General features: G+C 38.1%; 1 protein-coding gene across 7 annotated transcripts in view; it reads left to right on the plus strand.

Annotated features, from left to right (window-relative positions):
- The window catches only part of TJP1 (tight junction protein 1), a 270,943-nt gene that overhangs the window by 242,211 nt on the left and 12,877 nt on the right, over nt 1-15,855 (plus strand). For 4 of the 7 annotated variants that reach the window (XM_036878759.2, XM_036878760.2, XM_036878761.2 and 1 more), the window contains 11 exons: nt 811-1,030; nt 1,308-1,492; nt 1,595-1,690; nt 4,783-4,865; nt 5,495-5,705; nt 6,050-6,150; nt 9,362-9,715; nt 10,046-10,285; nt 10,913-11,785; nt 11,949-12,046; nt 13,972-14,199. In XM_036878759.2, coding sequence (XP_036734654.2) covers nt 811-1,030; nt 1,308-1,492; nt 1,595-1,690; nt 4,783-4,865; nt 5,495-5,705; nt 6,050-6,150; nt 9,362-9,715; nt 10,046-10,285; nt 10,913-11,785; nt 11,949-12,046; nt 13,972-14,199 — 2,689 coding nt within the window. The remainder of the gene's footprint in view (nt 1-810; nt 1,031-1,307; nt 1,493-1,594; nt 1,691-4,782; nt 4,866-5,494; nt 5,706-6,049; nt 6,151-9,361; nt 9,716-10,045; nt 10,286-10,912; nt 11,786-11,948; nt 12,047-13,971; nt 14,200-15,855) is intronic. The other 3 variants (XM_036878762.2, XM_057494699.1, XM_036878764.2) reach the window with 1 other exon arrangement.

Below are 15,855 nucleotides of genomic sequence, written 5' to 3' on the forward strand. Positions count from 1 at the left end.
AATCATTTCAGGGGTGCTTGTTGGCACAGCACCATAATAGGACAAACTTCTATGGCATTCTGATTTACATAGAATGCCACCTAACTCTTTACAAGGCATAGAAGAATCCTAGCTGTTTATTAGCTATCAGAATCATACAGAAATATATATGGGCAGTTTCCAAATTTTGTACTGATGTCTTTCTTCTAAGCATTATACTGATGTTTGTTAGCATTAATTTAAGAGAATGCCTTGTTTTCTCTGTGGTTAAGCAGATAGACTTTTCATTGAGAGCAGAGTTTCTCAGCCTCAGCAGTATTGACATTTGGGACCATATATTTTTTTGCTGTTGAGGCTGACATTGTAGGATGTGTAGAAGCATCCCCGGCCTCTACTCACTAGATTTCTGGTGGTATAACTTCCCCGCCACCCAATTCCCAATCCCTGCAAACACACACATCTGCAACAATTAAAAATGTCTCCAGATACTGCTAAACAGCTCCTGGGTAGGGTAGGGTAATTGCCCTTATTGGAGAACCATTAGTTTAGAAATGGGAATATCTATGCAGCAAAATTAAGTCAGATGATTTAAACAGAAAGCATGTCTGGCTTTGGAAGTTACTTGATCTGTCTGCATCAGCTTCCTCATCTGTAAAATGGAGCTGCTAAAAGTTACCATTTCATGAGCAACATATGTGAGACTAAATACATAATACAGTATAAAATAGTTACTACAGACACACAGTAAGGATTCAACATTTGTTGAACACTGTTGTTTTTAATTTCTTAACCCACTAGCTATTGTTAATTTTTTGTTTTGATTCCTTTTAGTTTATCGTCGCATCGTAGAATCAGATGTAGGAGATTCTTTCTATATTAGAACCCATTTTGAATATGAAAAGGAATCTCCCTACGGACTTAGTTTTAATAAAGGAGAGGTGTTCCGTGTTGTGGATACACTGTACAATGGAAAACTAGGTTCTTGGCTCGCTATTCGAATTGGCAAAAATCATAAGGAGGTAGAACGAGGCATCATCCCTAATAAGAACAGGTATGAATGTTTGGATACTCCTCATAGAACTTGTTAAATAAATGGCGATAGAAGATTTCAGTCCCATTGGGAAATTTTGGTAATGTAAAGGTTTGGTTTTTAATGGTATTCGCTATATCTGTAACTGACTTAGTTGTACAAACTCCTTTTAGTTTCACCATTATCATTTAAACTATGTGAAGTTCTATCCAGTATTTTGACATTTTATTTCATTATATGTCTTTTTCCATTTTGTTTTTAAAATATCATTATTATTATTTTTTTTTATCTTGTCCAGAGCTGAGCAGTTAGCCAGTGTACAATACACACTCCCAAAAACAGCAGGAGGAGACCGTGCTGACTTCTGGAGATTCCGAGGTCTTCGCAGTTCCAAGAGAAATCTTCGAAAAAGCAGAGAGGATTTGTCAGCTCAGCCAGTTCAAACAAAGTTTCCAGCATATGAAAGAGTTGTTCTTCGAGAAGGTAGTTTATTTTTTACAGACTAACCTCATACCCTTTAATGGTAATATTCTTAAGAAAGAAAAGGCATAAACTAGGTTATTTTTCATTTGAATTCCTCCCCAGCTGGATTTCTGAGGCCTGTAACCATCTTTGGACCAATAGCTGATGTTGCTAGAGAAAAGCTGGCAAGAGAAGAACCAGATATTTATCAGATTGCAAGTAAGTAGCCCCAGGAGTGCCTTCAGATGAGGTTGAAGGTGTTCCTTTACTAGTTGCTCCTTTAGAATGAGTCTGACATTCACTTTATAGAAATTAAACTTTTAATAAGTGAAAATTTACAGTTACCCATTTATTTTATTGGAAGGCCTGGGTGATGGTGTGTGTCCTTGTTCTACCAATTCCCTTTAACAATAAGAATCATCTTCTGTGAAGCTGTGCCTGCTTACCATCTTGTTTAATCCCAGCAGTATCTCCAGGGAGTGTAGTAGAATCCCTCTGCTGAAGCTGAGCATCCTGAGCCTTGGGGTGGTTATGGCTGGGACCACCCCCAGCCTCCTTGGCCTAAACTTTTCTGGTGACACCCAGCTTAATGAGTAACTGAACTCAGCTTTGAACCCTTTCTGGCTCCAATCTAGTGTTTTCAGTCATTAAGCTAACAGAAATATTCAAATATGTAAGAAGAGTAATAAAAGCATGACTCATGCTGTCAGTTCTTATTGCAGACATAGTAAGTTAGTGTTAAATATAAATAATGAGGATGTGGTGCTTTAAATGCCTGACAGATTTTGCCTGCAAATTTTTTCATTGTTTTAGCCATTATGGTACTTGAAGTATACATGCAGCTTAGTTATGACAACTTTGCCTTGCTTTAAATAACATGTAAAAACTTAAAACCTTATTTTTTTCTAATTACAAAAATACAAGTCTCTATTTGGAAAAATTAGAAAGTGAATTTTTGTTTATGTCATCATCACCCTAAATTTGCCCTGTTGTATTTTCTTCCACCCTTCCCACCCTTTGTAAACATACTCCTACAAAGTTTTGTTTATACTGTTTTCTTTCATAATAGATAATACCATATTTTCATTTTATTGTCTGACATTCTGCAATCAAATTGTGGTGATTAGCCTTCTGTTGTTTGTATTGTTTGTTTCAATTTATGCTTTACCATTACAAATGATGCAGAAATCGGTCCATATTTTGTTAGCTTGTTTATGCTCTCCCTTGTTTCCCAGAGGATTTAAATCCTCAAGAATATGGCTTTTTCCATATTTATGATTTCCTTAGACAAAATTCCAAAAAATATAGACATGAACATTTCCTGGCCACTGCTATATGTAATTATTATTGCTTTCCAGAGGATTGTGCCTTTTTTATTATTCCCATTGGCACTAGATGAGACCCTCATTAACATTTTTAAGTGCTAGTTTAAAGAATCAGAACATTGCCCTGTTATTACATTGCTTTTCATTTGGATGATGCTGAAGGTGAATGAGGATATTTATTTTCTGAAACTCAGAAAATTTGCAAATAATAGTAAAATTTGAGCAAGTTAGCAAATACTTATTTCTCATTGCCCATTCAGTTTGTTAGTTTTTTCAGAAGAGATCTTTTTTTGGTCATTGTTTATAGGTAACATTTTGCTTGAAGTAGTTGGTGATGACCCCACGCATATGGAACAGGGTTTTTCAAATTTAGGAAAAGTGTGAATTACAAAGCTCTACCTTAAGGAGTAATTGATTCATTTAATTGGGTTTACTCTGTAGCCAGGCTTTTACAAAGGATTCAGATTGCTTAGTTATGTATCATTGAATCTAATGAGAATCTTCTGAGTTAAGGAATTAGTAGCATTTTCTCCTACCAAAACTCCCCGTTGATCTCTCTCCTTAATTCTCCTCTGTTCACCAGATTTGAAATTTTGCCATCTTTGCCCATGGAGCTTTGTCTCATGATAGCCTAATTATCTAGAATCATTCACCTTATTCGTCAGTGTGACCTCTGTCCTTCCAAATCTCTGCCTTTTGTCTGATCTGAAACAGCATTGCTCTTCTTGCTTTTCAAGCTTTCCTTGAAACCCAAGTCACAAAAATTGCTGTTTCCTTTTAGTGAAGAACTTTTTCTTCACAATAGAAGAATTGGACCTCTTAGATTCTTGGTTAGAAGTCAGCCCAAGCTACATTTGGCATATCGTATACTGGTAGGGAGGGACAAGTTGCCGTATGAAACCACAGGCTGTCTCATAGTTATAAATTAATGGTCTTCTATGTGCCATGGTTCCTATTCTATTGGTATGAAAAGAGGTTCTAACCCAAAAACTCCCCAGCCAATCCGCCAAATAGCACTGTTGCTGATGGGTTATAGACCCACCCAGGTATTGAGTTCATCAGCTCTCAGTGGCTGGGTGGGATCCACCCAGGAGAGGCAGTGTGCCATGCAGGTAATACCATTTTTTCTGTATGTCACAGTGTGAAAATGGTTTGGAAATAAATAATGCTGTGCCAAGCCATATGGGAGCCTTAGGAAAAAGAAAAAATGTGTGTCCCTACATACATGTTTTTACTCTTTTTAGTGGCTAATTTTTTTTCAGCACATTAAAATAGATGGAAAATTTTTTAAAACATGAAAGATATGCATATTAAAACTCACATTAAGTTTAAATATTTTATTTATACCAAACTCAGAATTTGTCATTTTATTTCCAGGCTTTAATGGAAGCAAGCTTATTGATGTTATTTTTTAAATCTACTTTTTTAAAATCTCATTTTCATTTGAGAGAATTGCCATATTTGACAATTTCTCTTGACCAAGAGACAATCTTAAATACTTTTTTCTCAACTTCTTTTTTCTCAGCTTCCAGTTACTGACTCTATTTAAAGTTTTGGTATACTATTCATTGCAGATTATTAATTTTGAATTTTTTAACATACTGAATCAAAACGTTGCTGATGACTGAGTTTTTTTTTTGGGTCCCTATTAATTTTGCACCTGAGGCTGATGCCTCACTTGCCTTCTCCTAACCCCATCATTGTTGAGAAGCATTGATCTGACCAGTGGCTCACAGCCAGGGGCAGGGACATTTGGCCATGTTTAGAGACATTTGGCCAGTATCTAGAGACATTTTTGTTTGTCAACAGTGAGAGTGAGAGGCATCTAGTCAGTGGAGTCCAGAAATGCCACTGAACAGGCTGTAGTTCTCAAGACACCCCCATGACTGTATTAGGGAGTGCAGCTGGCAGTAGCGCCTAGTAGTTAAACTCAGATCTAACCAATGGAACTTTTACGTTTTGTTTTTGTGCTGACACCATGAATAGAAAGCGAACCACGAGATGCTGGAACTGACCAACGTAGCTCTGGCATTATTCGCCTTCATACAATAAAGCAAATAATAGATCAAGTAAGTTGTTAAAAATTAACTGTCATTATAATCTGAAAATGTGGTGTTTTGAATGGGATGGTGTTTGATTAATTTAAAAGTAGAAGGTAGTTTTTCTAAAATTATTTCTGGTATACCATAGGAAAAAGGCCTTACTGAAAGACATTATAATAACCACTTTCAAGGGAATAGCATTACTTAAATCAAAAGGTCTTTTATTACTACAAAAAAGTATGTGATGTTCAGATGTATCAATAGATTATGTTTATATTGCATCAGTACAATTCAAGGTGCACTTTGTTATTTATATGCATAGGCAATATGCTGTTACTCTACAAGAACATGTCAGGAACATTAAATTGTTATACTTTTGCTCTAAAGGAACACAGATAATACTGTCAACTTGCAAGTATTGGGGCTGTCCTAAAAGTGAGCTGGTTAGATAGGTTTTTTTAATTGGCTAGAAACTGTATTGAATTAACTTCTGATTACAAGTTTTTCTAACATGTGCTCCTGAGATATTTTGGAACACAGTTAAAGACCCATTACCATTGGAATGTAGTCTATCTAGGCTGTGGCTTTTCTCTGGACATAATGATTCTTAATTAACTATGCCTTGTATCCGTGGGTTTTTTTGTGTGTGTCTTCAGGACAAACACGCTTTACTGGATGTAACACCAAATGCGGTTGATCGTCTGAATTATGCCCAGTGGTATCCAATTGTGGTATTCCTTAACCCTGATTCTAAGCAGGGTGTGAAAACTATGAGAATGAGGTTATGTCCAGAATCTCGGAAAAGTGCCAGGAAATTATATGAGCGATCTCATAAACTTCGTAAAAATAATCACCATCTTTTTACAAGTGAGTATATTAAAGGCCTTCTTTTAGCATAAAATTTCTGGACAATAATATGTAGGCAAAAGTGTTATGTTCAAAAACTAAATGTTATATAATCTTTGCCTTAGAAAGCTTCCTGTTATATTAACAGCTGCTGTTTGATTGAAAGAAACTGTGTAGTGCCAAAATCGAAGTTCCAAAGGTTTGTGTCCCTAAACATCAGCTTTCTAATTAACTCATAATTTAGCTCTCAGCAAGGTTGAATGAATTCTGACTTCTGACAGTGTTCTAAGCATAAGCCGAGTTGAATGAATTCTGACTTTCAACAACATTCTAACCATAAGACAATGCTGTTAATTTATTTTCAGCTACAATTAACTTAAATTCAATGAATGATGGTTGGTATGGTGCATTGAAAGAAGCAATTCAACAACAACAGAACCAGTTGGTATGGGTTTCTGAGGGAAAGGTAAGAAATTTCCTGTTACTTTTTTAACCTGTTCGATAAATTGTATAACTAATCAGAGATGCCTTTGAGTTACTGTTGTTTGCTAATTATATTTTAGAGTGATTTGAGGAGAGTTCAACTTTTAGGTTTTTATAATTTGTATGTAGGAGCTATAAAAGTTGTTTTTGGTAGTAAGATTCTGAAATTTGCCCACCTACTAAATTACCACATTAGTCCTAGTCTCTCAGAGTTCTCAAATGTAACTAAAAAGAGCAGGGTTGAGTTCTGATTCTGCCCTTATCTGACTGAGGAATGATTTTGAACCTGGCCTGGTGGGTTTGCTCCTGAGAATAAGGGGATTTTGGTGAACTATATTGAGTGTTTCCTGAAGTGCTGTGTTCACACAAGATTCAGGACTAGCTCTGAGAAAAAAGGCACTCTGAAGGCAAATAATCAGTGGGCAATCCTGTAAAGCATAGCCCCCTTGGGGATTGGCATGGTATCCAGAAGACTAGGTGCTCTGAGAAGTCTTAACATACTTTACTACTTTGTTTAAGCATTTCCTCAAATTCTTAAGAGAATTTTTTATCCACCCGGCACCTCCTAACATTCTTAAAATATATCAGGAAATCTTAGACAAAGCAATGCATCCTTTTTGGCTTTAAATTTTTATTTTATATGCATCTGAATGGCCAGCTTTAAAAAACTACGTTCTGTTGTCAGTCTTCCTGGTTTTATAGCAGTCTGTCTGATGGGAAAGGCCTGTTAGTTTTGTTGGGAGAAGTAATAGTTTTCTCAAAGTATACAGTTGAAAGAACCTTTTGTTTTTAATGTCTTACCTTCAGATCAGTAGGATGTTAATACGTTTTGATTGCTAGAGAAAATTGAGAATACCTCTGATTTTTTTATTTTGTTTTCTGTATTTTCTTGTTGGCTTGGTTTTATGTTGTGTTTGCCCCTGCATGGCCCCTACTTTCCACTGCCTGGCTGTGGCTACAGATGCTCTGGCAGTTTCTGCTGCATGCTTAGGACCACCACTCCCCTTACCCAGAAAACACACAACCTCTGCAAGAAGAGATGTTAAAATGCTTACATCTAGAGGTAGTTAGTGTCTGGTCTGTTCCCACATAGAGTGATGTGTCAGAAGCATGGTTTTTCTCATCAGTATCACTTCGGGTGATGGACTGTACATGAGATCATCAGACCACTTTGAAGACTGACATCAGCTGGGACACTTGATAGACAAATCAAGGTGGAAAAAACCCACTACACTGCTTTACAGCAACACACTATTACTAGTTTTCACTCTTGTGGCATTTGATAAAAGGATCAGAGTCCTTTTCATACTAATCTTGAATAATAACACAATTCTATTAGCAGCCTTTGATGGGTAGAATGTTCATACTTTGCACTGGTGATTCTTGAAATTAGTTTTAAATGCACAAAGCATACTGTTTACCTATCTGAGACGGTTTTTAAATCCATCAATCTCAATTTTCTGTAAATTCCCTGTGATATTATTGTGTGCTTCCTTTCATTGCTTGGATTTTAAAATAAAGGTCTGGCTTCCCCAGCCTTTTATGTGAGAAACAATAGGTCATTTATTATTAGGATAGACTGATAACTTTGTAAATCAGAAAAAGTTGTTAGTATTTAAGTCAAGCTTGATTTGCTCCTCCCATTCAAGTATATTTTATCAGAATAGACAGAATCTTATACTAAAACCACTTCATTTCACATTGAGTTTCCTGAGCTAATGACTTGGCTGGGAAGAATTCTTTTTTGCAGAATCTGGTGCAATCTTGTCTGTTCCCCCACTAAACCAAGAAAAAGTCATCCTGAGGCTTTCTTAACATGTAGGCACATGCCATTTCTTGGTTCAAAGCAACTCGTGGTTCTTGCTCTCTTCTGCATTCATAGCACTGCAAAAACTAGGTGGACTGATGGGTTCCAAGTTATTCTTCTCAAGGACTTAAATATTTCCCTGGCTGGCTACTGGATTATAGTCTTCCAGAACCCTGGCAATAAAAGATTAGATAGCAAAAAAACTTCTCTTTTGCAGCAGCCATTAAAGAGTTTAGAAGCCATTGAGATTTCGGTGGGAAAGAGCCTGCTGTAACCGAGCAGAGCCCTGGACTTCTCACTGTCCGGAGCCTGGCAGGTGCTCTGTGGAAAACAGAGCCGCTGACAGGCCTGAGACACCCTAGTCTTTCATATTAAGAAGACAGTGCTCAGGATCAGGCTCTTACTGAGCCTGGTATTGGGACTTCATGGACAGCTCCATTCAGGTGGTTTGAGCCTTAGGTTTGTCCTTCAGTTCATGCTGAAATGGAAGAAAGATGGTCTGACTTCTGGATTCCAGATCTTTCAGTTCTTGTGCCTAGCTGGGCACAATGTCCAGGCAAGATCTTCAGGGACTGTTCTGTTTAACCAGGTACTAGTTTCAAGTTAATGTCCAGTGACAGTCTGTTGATGCAGGTCTTTAGTTCCCTTTCCCTCAAATGCTTCTCATTTTCTTCCTGGTCTAGAAGATAATGTAGACTACTAAAACATTCGGCTCTTAATTACTCACAGAAGAGAAGCGTAACTACATCTCTTCCTCACCACCCGTTGAGTACTACATCTGTGAAAGATGTTTAAATTCCTTATTTAATGAGGTAACCAGCACGTAGGTAGGCCTTATCCATTGTGTTTTATAAGAACTTTAGGGCCAAATACCAGCTTTTTTCAAAAAGTTTTCTTTATACACACACACACACCACACATACACACATAACACCTCTCACTCAACTTGAACTGTGGCATTTATTTTCATAGTTACTCTCATGCGCGCTGTTCTGTTGGTGTGTCCTTGTTTCCGTGAGCTTGGGTTGGTAGCATTTTCCCTCTTCAGTTAGCTTTCCCTCTTGGCAAGTTAGTGACCAGGTTTTATAAACCTGAGTGGTACCACGATTCCTTCATTGTCTTCTGGGGCTGGGCCCCAGAATACAGCTGAGTCCTGGCTGGCCAGTCAACATTTCAATCATCCAAGCCCTTCAGATCTCAAAGGATGCTCTGTGTGTCTGCATGTGTGCTTGTACAATCTTCTTGACCTTTTCTCACCAAAAGTTTCGAGAAATAGATGCAATTCTCCAAAGAAAAATATTCTTTTCAGTCTCACCCTTTGTAAAATAAAGGCCATCTCTTAAAGAACTACTGAATAAAATTTTTAATTTACTTTTATTTGACCCAGGCGGATGGTGCTACAAGTGATGACCTTGATTTGCATGATGATCGTCTGTCCTACCTGTCAGCCCCAGGTAGTGAATACTCAATGTATAGCACGGACAGTAGACACACTTCTGACTATGAAGACACAGATACAGAAGGCGGGGCCTACACTGATCAAGAACTAGATGAAACTCTTAATGATGAGGTGGGGACTCCGCCGGAGTCTGCCATTACACGGTCCTCTGAGCCTGTAAGAGAGGAGGACTCCTCTGGAATGCATCATGAAAACCAAACATATCCTCCTTACTCACCACAAGCGCAGCCACAACCAATCCATAGAATAGACTCCCCTGGATTTAAAACAGCTTCTCAACAGGTAAGCAGCAAGCATTCAACGTTTTGTAGTTAGAGGTGCATTATTAAATTTTAGAATGTGGTGATTGAGTTAAAGAATATATTTTGTCCTTTCTCCAGATTAATAATTAATCTTTAATTTTGATTTGAGAATACCAGGGCCTTAATTCTAAACTTTGTTTGTTCATCTTACACAGCAGTATACTGAGTTAAAAAAAAAACTTTAGGATGTGAGGTCATAGTTGTGTTGTTCAGCATACTTAAAATGTATGTCTGCCAACCACTATAATGGAAATGGGAAGTTAGCAGTAAACAGAAACACTATATTGAAAATATTTTAAACACTTCACAGAAAGCAGAAGCTTCATCTCCAGTCCCTTACCTTTCGCCTGACACAAACCCAGCATCATCAGCCTCTGCCGTTAACCCCAATGTAAATTTAACTCGGGTCAGACTGGAGGAGCCCGCCCCTGCCCCTTCCACCTCTTATTCACCACAAGCTGATTCTTTAAGAACACCAAGTGCTGAGGCAGCTCACATAATGCTAAGAGATCAAGAACCGTCACTGTCGTCGTGTGTAGATCCAGCAAAGGTACCTGCGCTGCAGTGCTGCACTAATCTGTTGCTATCCATTGATCTAGCACATGATCATTTTTGCTTTGCCCTTTAAGTGTTCCTTTTGCTTTTTTCTGTGGGCTTTTTTACACCATAGTGCTTTCAAATCAATACAAATCATTTTTGCATGGCTTCCAGGGGTACAGTGATGATTTGGAAATAGGCCTTTTAATTGGGATTCGTGCTTAGTATTTTTTTTTTTTTTTAGTTTTTGGCTTTCAGTATCTTCCAGAATTCCTTAATGTGTAGTTGAGATTCGTAAGCATTTCTATGTTTTATAAATTTAAAGTGTCCATAAATTTTCATTGTGACCTTTTTCAGTCTTAAGTGGAATCAGTAGCTCAGTGCATTAGTTTTCTACTAAATTTAGTAATTAATTATCTTCAACTCAGTTTTCATTTAGTACATGCTAAAGCATAAAAGCCCTACCTGCATTATAAATTTTGAGCTTTCATTTAAACCAGCTTTCTCCACTAATCCCTTTCTGTCCTGGTAATAAATGGTAGAACATACCACTTTCACATATTATATAATAGTTTGACCTATCAAAATAAGCTAGAATTAAAAATAAGCCTTGTATTTATACATGAATTTTTTTATACAGGTATATAGAAAAGAACCCTATCCTGAAGAAATAATGAGACAGAATCATGTTTTGAAACAGCCACCTGTTGGTCACCCAGGGCCGAGGCCAGACAAAGAGCCAAATCTGAGCTATGAGCCCCAACCCCCATATGTAGAGAAACAACCCAGCAGAGACCTCGAGCAGCCCACATACAGATATGACTCTTCAAGCTATGCAGACCAATTCTCTAGAAACTATGACCAACATCTGCGCTATGAAGATTGCATCCCTACATATGAAGAGCAGTGGTCATATTACAGTGACAAGCAGCCCTATCAACCTCGGCCTTCTTTTGATAATCAGCACCCTCGAGACCTTGACTCCAGACAGCATCCTGAAGAGTCCTCAGAACGAGGGTATTTCCCACGTTTTGAAGAGCCAACCCCTCTGTCCTATGACAGCAGACCACGCTATGACCAGCCACCTAGAACCTCCACCCTGCGACATGAAGAGCAGCCAGCTCCTGGATATGATATGCATAATAGATACAGACCAGAAGCACAGCCCTATTCTTCAGCAGGTTCTAAGGTGTCTGAGCCCAAACAGTATTTTGACCAGTATCCACGGAGTTATGAGCAAGTACCATCACAAGGACTTACCTCTAAAGCAGGCCATTACGAGCCTCTCCATGGTGCTGCAGTTGTCCCCCCTTTACTGCCCGCATCTCAACATAAGCCAGAAGTTCTGCCTTCAAATACCAAACCACTGCCTCCACCCCCAACTCTAACAGAAGAAGAGGAAGATCCAGCAATGAAACCACAGTCTGTGCTCACTAGAGTTAAAATGTTTGAAAACAAAAGATCTGCATCAGTGGAGAACAAGAAGGATGAAAACCATACTGCTATTTGTAAGGTGAATATGTAACTGTGTCTTTCCTGCCTTGAATGCGTAGGAAGAGCAGTCTCAAAATGCTTTAGCTCTCCCACCACCCCCACCCCAACCCCTGATCCCCCCATTAAATGAAGCCTGTTTGTAATTATTTGCTCCTGGGGCCTGTTTGCCTTATTTTTTGCAGCCTCCAGAGGTAGCATCTAAACCTCCAGGTGCTCCCATCCTTGGTCCTAAGGCCACTTCTCAGAATCAATTCAGTGAACATGACAAAACACTGTACAGGTGGGTGCACTTTCTGGTGTTTGTGGCATGGAACTGACCAGGAATCTGACTCTGAGTTAATGAGCAAGCCTTGGACTATGTTAGTAGAGAAGAGGAAGGAAAAGGGAGAGGGTCTTGTTTGTTCTTAAATGAAAACTACCAGCTTTTCTAATTAAAGTAGTGGTCCTGGGAAGAAGAAAAATTAAGGTCTTTAGTATATCTTTTGTAACAAATCTTTGTTAGAACTTCAGTAAACAAATCTTGGAAAAGATATTTTTCTAGCAAATGATTAAAATAAAAAATTTAAAGCCCTAGCATTTGTACTACATTTTTTAGTTTAAAAGTCTTTTCAGACTTGAGAATTTTCAGTTCTTAGGAGTAAGGAAAAAGACTCAGTTGGCTAAAATAACTGAAATTAATCACTTTGCAAGTATGTACCATGTGTTTGCCATTGTGCTAAGCACTTAGTGCTGTGAGGGAAGAGGGTGGTTTTCCACATTTTAAAGGGAGTGACAGAGGCTGACAGGGGTGAAGTAGCTTGCAGGACTTGGTAGAGCTGGGAGAGCCCTGGCCTGTGCGCTTAGCGGTGGCCACCTCGTACGGCTAACAGGTGGCAGACCATCTGAGTACACGTCTTCCTACCCATGGTCTTCCTAATGTGTTCTGTTTGCTTACATTTTTTTTATTTGCTTACATTTATGCTTACACTAAACAGGAACTACTGTCTAACATACACATTTTCCTCTTTCTTTAATGATGTCTAGTACTTTTCATGAAAATGTAAACTGGTGTCTCTCCTTTAGCCAGTATCATTAGCAAGTGAGATGTTTAACATAAAATAAACTTGTAGTAACTGAAATCTCAGCCCTTTTTTGGTGTGAATTCTGTTTACCCATTTTTGATACTAAGTTTCTGAAGTTTACTAAGCAGAGCATACATAACAATGTTCAGACAGTTGCCAAATTAAGATGGTTCTACCTAATGACATTTGGACTCAAAATGGTGCGAAAGGGATTCACATTCAGTAGAAATCATACTTTGAATTTTGAATTTTGATTTCTTTCCGGGTTAGTGAGATGCAGTCTGATTCTGATGATGCTGGGCACCGGCAGCGAGCTGCAGCTCCCAGTCAGCCACATAATCACAAGGGTAAACAACTGACAGACGTACCCCATTCTGTACCCATACAGTCATTCTGTGTTTTACTTTCAGTACAGTATTCAACAAATTACTTGAGATAGTCAGCACTTTATTATAAAATAGGCTTTGTGGTAAATGACTTTGCCAACTGTAGGCTAATGTAAGTGTTCTGAGCATGTTTAAGGTAGGCTAGGCTAAGCTGTGATGTTCGGTAGGCTAGGTGTATTAAATGCATTTTCAAGGATATTTTCAACTTAAGGTTTTATCAGATTGTAACCCCATTATAAGTCAAAGTTCTGTATTAATTAGCTTAATAACTTATTTTCTTCTGATCTGCTTTCAATGTCCTCTAGAACTTTGGACTATTTAGAGCTATTTTCTTATACAAGGATCGTTTATTGATCCTGAATTAAAGCTTTCAAAAACCCTTTTCAAAGTTCTTACATTCTCTGTTATCTCTTGTTACTGACATTGGTATATGTACTTCCAAGAAGTTCTCTACTGTCTTGGTTACATTCCCTTTTCTCTTTTTGATTAAATTCTTCTAACTTGCTGTGAGCCCACTAACCAAATAATTATCAGGCTTAGCAGATTGTGTTAAAGGACTCAGAAGCCAGAAGAGGGCTGCCTTTTAAGTGTAATATAGGAACACATGGGATTTGGAATGTTCATTATGACTGTTGGACTGCTCAACTAGATCCTGAATAACCACAGCAGTCAGCAAAAGGTCAAGATAAAAGATACATACATTCCATTTTCTTTGTAAAATTAACATCTAAAACGTTCCTTTAATTATTCATCATTAGGATCCCAGAACCTCAGAAACCTCAAGTGAAGCCACCTGAAGATATTGTTCGGTCAAATCATTATGATCCTGAAGAAGATGAAGAATATTATCGAAAACAGCTCTCATACTTTGACCGAAGAAGTTTTGAAAACAAGCCTCCTGTACACATTCCTGCTAGCCATCCCTCAGAGCCTGCCAAGCCAGTTCACTCTCAGAATCAACCAAATTTTTCTAGTTATTCTTTGAAGTAAGTTATTTAACCTAAGACTTACCTTTTAAAATAAGATGAGACATAAAGGCTCAGTAGCATCATGTGACCTTCAGTATGTTTTGGAGGTAGCCAGTTAAGTATGTGATACACAGTTTGTGTAGGTGCGAGCACTGCAGCACTGTGCATACCTCCTAGCACTGGGATGTGTGTGTGTATTTTTTTCTTAACGTCTGGTATCAGATACATAGTTTTTACATTAGGAAAGATAGAAAAATCAAAGGGTTTTGAGGTAGGAGAGAATAAATTGTCAAGTCCCTGATTTTTAGGTGAACCGTACGAGTCTCTCCTTCTGAGCAGCACACTTACTGCTGGTTCTTTTCCTTTTCCTGTTTTTATGTTTAACATTTTTTAATATTTTATATTATAAATATAAAAACAGGGATGTGAGGAATGACATTATTTGAAGAGAACAGTTTTTTTCAAGGTGAGAAAAAGCTTGTTTTTATTTTGTGGGAATTTTGGGGGAGGAAACCAAGATCCAGGGAGTCAGGGTGACAGGGGCAGACCTAGGACTGAACCCCAGGTTTCTTAATCCTCAGTCTTTGTGTTTTTGTGACTCCATTCTGTTTGTCTGTTGGATTTTTTGTTGTTGGTTTTTCTTTTTGGGGTTTTTTTTGTTGGGGTACAAACCCGCATGTGTCTGTGTGGGTTCATATCTCCTGCTGGTTCTGCCTCTCTGGTTGAACCCTGAGTGATAGAGAGTTTGCTGCTGAGAGTGGGTTATAAACACACACAGGCGCAGGTAGGTTCATACTTCAAAAAACAAACCTACGGAACAAAAAACAGATGTGGATTTATCAGAAGGAGTTTGTTTACACAGTTGTGGGACCTGGCTCAGCAAGCGCTAGTGTGTCGGCAGGACGGGAACAGGCAGAGCCCTTTGGGAGTCTCTGGGCCCAGGGAGGGCTTAAGTCCTCTCTAAAAAGTCCATCCATATAATCTCCCTCTTGATTAGTTTAAAAACTCAACTAATTAGAAGCATTATATCTGAAATTTATCAAAGCAGCACGTACATTAGTGGACTATATTTCAGTCTAACAAAGTTGACACACCAAAAAGTCATCACAAAGCATTTTTGTATCCCAAGTTCAAAAGTACCCAGATTTTTACTGAATTAGTTGCTTGGTATTATCGGAACCTAACTATCACTTGTCATTTACTACTGAGTGAAAACTTTTTTAGAATATGCATTAGAGCCTCTAATGGTAAAAATCTAGTTCTAATTACCACTTTTTTCTAAGACATCTTTTGAATCAAAGATTTAAAACCTTTTTCCACTGTCATCCATTTAAATCTTTGTCTACAGAAGAAAGTAGTTTATAAGAAACACAAATGCAGACCTTTAGTGCTGCAGTGGGGCTTCTGTTACATGAGTGTCTTACATACCGCTATGTACCTCCCCTGTCACAATGCTTGAGAGCTGCCTGGGACATCTAGACAGTGTCCAGGCTAAGGTGAGCTAGGCACTGAGCCTTAGGAGCTCACCTCTAAGAAGGTAGAAAGGTATGCCTTTTTGTAATCATTATTATACTTAAACCATTAAATAATCATTCTTAATCAGAAGAGGGCCCAAATGTGTAGTTTAAATAATTTATTTTTCCTTTTTACCTACTTGGTAAATAGAATACAGCC

This window comes from Manis pentadactyla, chromosome 18 (assembly GCF_030020395.1).
Source record: "Manis pentadactyla isolate mManPen7 chromosome 18, mManPen7.hap1, whole genome shotgun sequence".
Classification (NCBI taxonomy): Eukaryota; Metazoa; Chordata; class Mammalia; order Pholidota; family Manidae; genus Manis; species Manis pentadactyla.